General features: G+C 43.7%; 1 protein-coding gene across 1 annotated transcript; it reads left to right on the top strand.

Moving 5' to 3' along the window:
• The first annotated feature begins 1485 nt into the window (after positions 1 to 1485).
• LOC124695772 lies at positions 1486 to 8370 on the top strand. The gene is made up of 14 exons (XM_047228590.1): positions 1486 to 1681; positions 2318 to 2399; positions 2521 to 2624; positions 3145 to 3271; positions 3352 to 3446; positions 3700 to 3823; positions 4472 to 4552; positions 5425 to 5523; positions 5629 to 5799; positions 5899 to 5986; positions 6068 to 6138; positions 6217 to 6285; positions 6886 to 7029; positions 7823 to 8370. The coding sequence occupies exons 1-14, from the start codon at positions 1641 to 1643 to the stop codon at positions 8018 to 8020; spliced, it is 1494 nt and encodes a 497-aa protein (XP_047084546.1). The 5' UTR covers positions 1486 to 1640; the 3' UTR covers positions 8021 to 8370.
• The last annotated feature ends 1017 nt before the right edge of the window (positions 8371 to 9387 follow it).

Genomic DNA, 9387 nt, shown 5'->3' with positions numbered 1-9387 from the left:
AAGAATTGCCACCAGTAACAAGTGGTCACCAGGATCAAGCCGAGCTCGAGCTCACCGGACGAAGCTTGATCTGCTGCGGAAATCCACCGGCTCCTGCCTCTAGCCACCTGCTGCTCCCCTCTAGCGCTACCAAACTGAATTCAGTACGAGCTCCCGCCCCTTGTGTCCCTAAATAGAAAGCCCAACTAAATCCAAGGTCTGAGTCGATCACCTGCTGCTCTCGACCACCTGCTTGAGCACATGCTGCTCTCGGCCACCTGCGCAGCTGCATCGGGCTACCGGGCATGGCGCCCCTCTGCACGACGCGCCCCAATCCGCTCTGCAGACCTTGACCTTTTTGTAGACAGTGCACTCACCAATAGAATTACACTTATGTACTCAACACGGTAACACCTTTACACAGAGAGCAGCCAAGCTGACGAAACGGTTAAACATGAGAAAAAAGATAATAGGCTAAAGGTGAATTGTTGGATGTGGTGTAAGATCATTCAGTTGATGACATTCAGCCAACATGCTAGTAAAGAAGAAAAATCATAGGAGAGTCGTTTATTTAGTCTCTCGTTTCACATGCAATAGAGTTTTACACACTTTATGCAAGACGACCACCAATGGGACACTTGTCGCCAACAAAACATACACGAAGAACTCAACCACGGATATATATTGTTCGAAAGACATAAAACAGTACAAATATGTGCAAGGGTCCAAGAACAACACCCACGGTACATTCTGTTGTTGTATCGACCGGTTGTCGGAGCAATGCTTTGCACGACGTAGGAGGACAATGTATTTTTTTTTTTTTTTTGCGGGGGGAGGACAATGTATTTTGTCTAAATTCGTACCAACATCAACATCATAGTACATAGTATCCTACTCCACTATACGCCTTTTGAGCAGTGAGCAATAATGTTCCAATAAACCGCTTTTCGTGCTTCACAACAGTACCCATCTCTTTACATCTAGGCATTCACACCCAAAACTAGAAAAAGAGAAGGGAGTGCGTGCCGGTAGGTCATGGCTCGTGCGAAAGTAGACCAATCAGTACACAACTGCCCCTACCTTTTCGATCTTGCACCCATGCCATGCAATTTGCCCATGCGCGGCGCCACATGCGGCCGGGAAAACTTCAGGGGCGAAAGTACAAAAGTACGAATAAATAGCCACGAAACCCCATTTAAATTCGGTTTTTGCTTATTATCTCCCCACCACGTCGTCCTCTTTAACGTTCACATTGCGCACGCGGCCGGCCCATCTCCCTCTCTCTCCGGTCCCCGCCGCCGCGAGCCAGCTCCGCCAGACTAGTCCCCCCCGCTCCCCCGCCGCCGAGGACCTCCCCCACTCCGGCTCTGCCGGCCCGACTCCGCGGCCCGCGGCGAGCATTTCGAGCTCCGGCTCGCCGGAGACCGCGCCGGATCCGGCGCGTCCCGCAGGGCTCTGTCCGAACCGCGCGCTGCGGCTGGCGCAGATCCGCGGCTGCTCGTTCGGGATTTTGCGGGGGCAGTCCCCGGTTGGAGTTGATTGCGCGGGTTGGTGAGGAGGTTGGTGCGTGGGGAAGCTAGCTGCTGGTGGGCGGCTGCGGTACATGAGCGCCGGAAACTTCCGCCGCCGCTTCGTCGTGGTCCGAGAGCTCTCGCGGCGCGATGATCGAGCAGTTCGTTAATTTCGTCATCCGCCCGCCACGGTAACCGCCTCGCTGTCTCGTTCCCACTCCTCTGGCCAAACCACAGCTTGGTTTGACCTGCAAGTAGGTCAAAGCGTGCTGCTACTTTTACGCCAGTAGTATTATATTATTATATTTAGGTGATTTATAAATGGCAATGCTTGGCTCAGTGAGTTAGCCATGTAATTTGTCCATCAACGCCCAGTCCGAGCTTATGGAAAATGGCGGTGATTTTTGGCCACTCATAGTAATCTTACCACCAACGCACAAGTTGTATGCAAGCCACAGGGGAAGTCCTGTGCTCAAAATAGGAAAAAAGTTAAAATAAGCTTAGGATCCAAAGTTTGTTGGTCGAGACTTGATGAATCATATCCTAGGTCTCTAGACTCTAATTGTTCAAGTAGCTCCTCGTGGGTCATATGTTTTGTAGTGGCAAAGTTAAACTGATCGGGAAGAATAAAAGTAATAGCTGCAGTAAACCCTTACATTTTGTTAAGATGGGCGAGTTGCATCTTGACTGCACTTTTCTCAAAATCAATTTATGCCTTTCTCGTTAAGATGAAAAAAAGGGAAACTTCCAAGCTCTTAATTTGGTATTCACCAGATGAATTTATTCTCTATGTACTGGTACAGCTAACTGGAAATACGTTTCTACAGTGCAGAGTACAATCCAGATCAGTATTTATGGGAGCCAGAGTTTACTCTTGCTGGAAGAAAGTACAAACGAATAGACTTGGAGGCAAGTAAGGGGAGCAACTTTTGACGCTTTTTCTGTGTTCCATTTGCCAGTTAAAAGGCTCCATGCTGATTGTCAACATTTTCTGTATTTTGGACTTATTCGTGCACTTATCATGTGGCAGCTTTCCAATGAAAGAAACCAGATCTTGAAGTGCAGCCACTATGTTCCTGCCGTCATCCCAGAAAACACTGCGCTTCCATGTGTGATCTACTGCCATGGGAATAGGTATTTTGGGGTTTCTGGCTCGTGTGTTCTGTATGTCCTATCCATATGAGACATGACTCACATTCTGATTCAATGTATTTGGAAGTATACTTGTCTACATTCTAGTACTCTCTCCGCACCAAAATGTATGCTGCACTTTATTTTGCATGGTCTTTGATACATGACTTTGACCACTAATATATACTAAATTATATGGATTGGGAATGTATACATGATTCGTTGCATTTGTCTTGCAAAATACTTTTTATATTTTATACTAATTTTGTGTGCATATTATAAGTACAAATCATTGTCAAAGTTTCAAGTCGCTGACCAGCGAAAATCAAGGGCACCTTATATTTTGTTAAGGAGGGAGTACTGTTTAACACATAAAGCCAAATTGCAACATTAGATTTAAGTTACGTTCACATATGATTTATCCAGATGAATCGTGGCATTTATTTTCTTTTCACATGGTGTTTACGTTGATTAATCACCAACAATGCTGGCCAATTGATTTCTTTTCTTAAACTTAATGCAGTGGGTGCAGAGCAGATGCAAATGAAGCTGCTGTCATACTTCTCCCTTCAAATATCACACTTTTTGCACTTGACTTTGCTGGATCAGGGCTATCAGGGGGAGAGTATGTCAGCCTTGGTTGGCATGAGGTACATATTCATTTTAAATTTCAAAGAACATTACTATCGTTTAGCGATCGCAGTGTTCTGACAAAACATACAACCACCAGAAACAGGATCTCAAATGTGCAGTGTCCTTTTTGCGGAAGAATAAGGAAGTTTCTTGTATAGGTCTTTGGGGGCGATCGATGGGTGCTGTTACAAGGTATTTTGGTTACAGTGCTTGTGCCTTCTACTTTATGGCAAATTGTTCGGTGTACTGTTTCTCTTAGTGCTATAACGTTTTTGTGATGTGTTCAGATAATAAGTTTGCGCATCTTAAGAGTTTCTGTGTATTGTTGAAAAATCCTGATATTAGATTATATCCTTATCCACGAAATATCATAAACATTGTAGGTTTTACTGGATGGAATTGTATTTTGATAGTTCATCACACTTTTAACCAAACTTTGATGCAGCCTGCTGTACGGAGCAGAAGACCCGTCGATTGCTGGCATGGTTTTGGACAGTGCTTTCTCTAACTTGTATGAATTAATGCTGGAGCTTGTAGATGTTTACAAAATCCGAGTTCCTAAGTTCACGGTATGCTTATCTTTTGCAGAACATTTTGCTTTCTTGTTGTGGATGAACTGATTATAGAACAGGTTCACTTTGTGTAATTGGTAACGCATAGACTTTGACGAGTTATGTCTTACATGCTAATTGTTGGTTTATGGTGCACTTGTATCCTTGTAGCTATGCTTGAACTAACTTCTGTTTGTATACACAAACGGTGTTGTATGTGCAACAAGAAATGTACCATGTTTATAGGGGTGTGCAAAAAGTGAAACACTGTAAAACAGCTAGTGGAAGCTAGTTCATTTCCTTTCACAAACTAAATCCTCATTTTCAGACTAGTACAAAAGAATGAAATGGATGAAACCGGTTAAACCGCTGGACTGGTTTTGCCCACCCCTACATGTTTATGTCTAGGAATAATATGAATCTTACAAGGAAAATTTCAAATTCTGGAAGTCTTGAAGCACTATTCATTTTGGTGTCCATGGCCCTAGTGTTGATATCTTATACCAGCTCAATTTAAATCTATGTTGCTAGGGAAGCAGACTTTGAGTAAGCTATAGATTGAATTTGTGTACTAACTTACTTGCAAGCAATACATAACATCTAACTTACTTGCAGGCAATACATAACATGAACTGTTTATGCCACTCATGTTCTATATGGTTTCAGGTTAAAATGGCTCTACAGTACATGCGCCGTGTCATTCAGAGAAGAGCTAAGTTTGACATAATGGATCTTAATGTTGTTCAGGTATGTTTTCTAAAATAGCATGCTGTTCTTCTTAATTACTAAATAGGCTGATGGAATTGAAGACTAATGAAAATGTGATAGGAGATGTTTGTTAGCATTGCAACAACTGGAGGCTCCATATCAGTAATAGTAGTGTGCACTAGATATGAACATATGCTATAGATTACAGTTAGAAAGGATTGTAGTCAGCCTATGTATGTACAGATGTCTTCAAAGGACTGTAATGCAAAATAAAGTTTTCTTCTATGGTTATTGCATGCATGTTTAGGAGGAAAAATGGCTGTGCAAGCATATGTTAGGCCAATGCTTTGAGTGGTTCCCACACATGTAATATCTCTCTAGGTCAGATGGCCTGTAAGCAATTGGGCATGTGAAGCGGGAGACTGTTTTCCATGCAACTAGGTTGTTCGTGAGGTGTTTAGCAGTAGTCTCGTTCCTCAACCAGGTTCTCTGGTGATGACATGGTAACTTGGTGAAAAATCGAGGTCTATCGACTAGAAGAGGGAGGGGAGAGAGGGGCAGGAAGTAAACTAAATCTAGCAACAAGATGCAACAAAAGTACTGCAAGAAGTAAAAGCTGGATGTGAAGACACCGTATGTATTTTGAAGTTCAAGTTGTTGGCAACAATTTTACGTCTTCGTTGGAGATTCTAGGCCGCTAGGCACTTGTGTCGTGAAGTCTTCTCTTTCTCCTTCGTCTTGAAACATCCTCTGCATAGTATTAGTTGTCTCGTTGTGATTTCTTGGTATATTAGGTAGTCTAGCAGCCATGATGTTCTAATTATCATGGTTTTCAGTCAAACGCTTTCTTATGTGTTTTTCTACCTCCTATTTCTGGATACATGAGCTTTACTACCCTTTTTCTTCTCCAGTTTGCCCCGAAGACGTTTATTCCGGCACTATTTGGACATGCATCAAGTGATATGTTCATTCAGCCGCATCACACTGACCGTATTCACCAGGCGTATGCGGTAACTGTGCTTGCTTTACATACTCTGATAAAAAGTAGATTGCTTAAACATACAGACCTATGCTGGGCATATTTTGTGAATGTAACTCTTTGTATTCCTTTGCAGGGTGATAAAAATTTAATCAAATTTGATGGCGATCACAACACCTCTAGGCCCCAATTTTATTACGATTCTGTTTCAATATTTTTCTATAATGTTCTGCACCCACCTCAATTTCCGTCTTCATGCTCAAATAAGTTAGAGAAGTACTACAACCGTGGTGCTGGAACAAATGAGGTAAGTTTTCTATTCACTCCATCAAAACTTCTGCTCTGTGTCACGGGAATCAGGCACTCTCCCAGGGAATTTACACCTGTCTTCACTTGACTTTTCCAGAGCTTACTGTGTGAGATCATAAATGGTCTAAGAGCCGCTAGTACTGATGCAGGAAGTTCATCCGCCGCTGCAACTAGTTTCACCAACGGTGTGTCCCAGCCCATATAGTAGCTACTAACAAACACGAGTTATCCCCTGTTGTTCGCTGACTCATATTTCATTGTTTCAGCTACAAAATCAGTAGTGGAATTGCTAACAGAGAGGGTCAATCAGTTGTCTGTTAAAAATGACAATGACTTGGTAAGTCCACTAGACCATCAGTGGTAGGTTTGCCTCTCATGCGTGATATCCGAGGTGATATATCTCCATTTAATGCAGGATTTCCTTTTGGACGAAAATCATAACCTCACCGAGATGGAGGATAACACCCCCGAGCCTCATATACAGGTATAATATAAATATGATGAGGCTTTATTTTATTGAAATTGGTAGATTGGTTTGCCATTTTTAAATTCAATGCAGCAATCTGTAAAAAAGCAATCACTAAATATGAGCATGATGCAGCCCGCCTATCTGTGTTTCTGATATCGAGGCTAACAATAGTGCGATGAACTGAGGCTATTATTGCATGACAATATCCAACGGAGGCCTCCGGAAGCGCCAGTGCATAGCGGACGGATAAAGCGTGCTGAGAATGTTAAGAGGGGTCGCGGTAGACCAAACTTGACATGGGAGGAGTCCGTTAAGAGAGACCTGAAGGTTTGGAATATCGACAAAGATTTAGACATGGACAGGGGTGTGTGGAAGTTAGCTATCCACGTTCCGGAACCATGACTTGGCTTCGAGATCTTATGGGTTTCAACTCTAGCCTACCCCAACTTGTTTGGGACTGAAAGGCTTGGTTGTTGTTGTTGTTGTTGTTGTTATTGCATGACAACAAAACCATATTCTGTCAATCTCTAAATATTCATTGGCTTATTAGTTTTAGACTACTTTCTGAGGATTGATCTTGCAATTTCACTGATGAGAAGTTCTTTTCCATTGAAGGATAAAGCAACCAAGCAAAATGAGGAGTGCTGCTCATACACAAGTTCAAACAGAGAGAGTTGGGGAAGATGTTCTTCCTTGGGGGCAGCGAGTGATGGATCATCCTCAGGCGAGCGTCCTGGGGTTTCTGATCATAAGCATAAGGTGAATTTATTTCTTCAGTTTACATGTCTTTCAATTACTCACATAATTGCTATAAACTAAGCATCAAAGTGGCACATCACATGTGACAACTTGACAAGGGTTTACTATTATAGAATTTTTTCTTTACAATCCCTTTAAGCAGGAAAAGTCCGTTTTGAACCCGGGTGCATGTGAACCCTAGTTGGAAATGCATTTTCCAAATGTTAAAAAATTCTGAAATAAAAATATCCGGGTACGTACGCATGTTTCATGTGTGCGTAGAAAGTTTTCGCGGAGAAACCACTTTTTTATTTCAGAATTTAAAAAAGACAAAATACGTCACATATATACTTGCTATATAGCCCTGCAAAATTTCACTTTTTTGCCGAGACAAAATAAAAGGTTTTTCGTCACGAAACTCATGTCCAGGGCACATATTTGAGATCATCTGGGAAATCATTTTGTGTTTCGATTTTTAAAACATGTTTTGACATCACAAACGGAACTTTTCAAAAAGTGGGTTCACATGCCCCCATGTTCCATATATGCACACTCCTTTAAGCACCCCTTCTTTTCGGCTTATGGCAGCAGGAAGCCAAGAGCTGTTTAGAAGGTAAAGCTTATGATAGGCTCAAATAGGTCACAGAGTCAATTACATTTTTTATGTTTGCTTATTGCTGGAACAAATAGCCATATTTCAAATTAGTGATTTTGCTTTCGCTAATTACATTATCGGGTAAAATTAGCAAAACTTTATTCCAGAGAGAACAACTTCTGATAGTTGTAGATTCCTTCATTTGCTTCCAAACTGCAGAGCTTGACGCTGAGAGCTCTGGCGACGCCATTAAGACGGATACGACGGAAGCCACTCACTATACCGAAGGAGAGGAAAAACAGGTCTCTATGGAAGAGACTCAATCAGGAGAGGCATGATATGGGGGAGAGCTTTACCCAGCGTTTTAGGCTGTGCATCCACGGCCAAGCTCAGGACAAGAGAACAAAGTCGTCTTGACAAACTGTGAATACTCAGTTTAACACAGACAGAACTGCTAGGGATATGATGATTCACCAACAGAAACGCACCTTGATTCTGACCCACGGTGCCGACCCTGTTATATACTCACTACTGAATATGTGAAGCAAGCCATATGTAACTGTCGTCTTTGTCCATCGTATCACATTGGTCATGTAGATCCCAGGATTTGTAGAATTGTAGTGTGACCATTGGTTTGGGGATGGAACCCCTGCGTTATATGAGCAGCTCAGTAGGCTTTTGGAGTTCAAGTTGTATTGACATAACACATCATTTGTATTGTTGTTTGGAAACCTTATGGCTGAGGGGCGAATTGCCCATGAATCGTATCAGGCCTCTTGCTTGAGCCATATGCCAACCGGTGCAAAATTGTCTTTGAGCAATACAGCCGTTGGCATTCTCATCTGCTTGGGAGAAGAAAGTTTGATCGACTCTGTTCTTATTCACACAAGTGTTCTCAAAGATTAGACTTCAGTGCAGTAAGAGAATTGCTACCAACAGCAAAGTTGCACGCTTGAAAGGAAGAAACAGGTAGCAGGAGCCGGAGAGAATTGCAGAAGAAACTCTAGAACAGTGATCGGGATCGCCATCTCACAGGAGTCCTAGCCCTAGGGGTGTTTGTGAGTCGCCAGAGCGTCCTGTGAACCTAGGAGCCAGACAGTTGCAAATGATATGGCATTAAGAACAAGCAAGTGCGAGTGCACTTGCCCTATGCAGGAGCGCTCCACGATAGCGCGGCGAGTTCCTCAGTTTTGTTAGTTTGGCTCGTTGATTGCCTTCGTCTGGCGCACTCTGGTTGGCTGCAGCTGAGCTTGACCGCACGTATTGTACCCGCCTATACACTGTCCATGAGACCTACCTGACGGTGGCCCATGCTGTCATTGCCTATGTATAGTACAGCTGAGATTGGGTTGAGCGACACGAAAAATGTTCGATGAGGCGATTTAGAAATAACCCTTTTGTGAAACTATAGCACAGACTGACCTCCCGGGCAAACTATTTCACCCATCTAACCCTTTTGTGTGGCGCCCCTCCTATGGGCGTCACACATGCCCGAGTGGCGCCCGTGCTGCTGGCACCACACACCCATCCGACGTGGCGCCGTCGACGCTGAGGTGTGCTACCCATCCGACGTGGCAGGATGTGTGGCGCCGCTCTCGCCGGCGCCACACTTTCAAAGTGTGGCGCCCGTGGCATCGGCGCCACACATCCACTTATGTGTGGCCGCGCGAGCCCACCCCAGCCCGACCCAGCCATTTCCTCTCTCTGTTTCTTCTTCCTCTCAAGAAGGCGTCCGGTTCTCTCTCTCCCCCCTCAAATCCCTACTCAAATCTCTTGGATTTCGT

This window comes from Lolium rigidum, chromosome 1 (genome assembly GCF_022539505.1).
Source record: "Lolium rigidum isolate FL_2022 chromosome 1, APGP_CSIRO_Lrig_0.1, whole genome shotgun sequence".
Classification (NCBI taxonomy): domain Eukaryota; kingdom Viridiplantae; phylum Streptophyta; class Magnoliopsida; order Poales; family Poaceae; genus Lolium; species Lolium rigidum.
Note: the sequence above shows the minus strand (reverse complement) of the source record. Positions and strands in the feature narration are given on the sequence as shown.

Coding starts and splice junctions, on each gene's coding strand:
- LOC124695772 (XM_047228590.1), top strand. CDS start 1,641: ATGATCGAGCAGTTCGTTAATTTCGTCATCCGCCCGCCACG. Junction 3,447..3,699: donor TCGATGGGTGCTGTTACAAG/GTATTTTGGTTA, acceptor ACTTTGATGCAG/CCTGCTGTACGGAGCAGAAG. Junction 5,524..5,628: donor GTATTCACCAGGCGTATGCG/GTAACTGTGCTT, acceptor ATTCCTTTGCAG/GGTGATAAAAATTTAATCAA.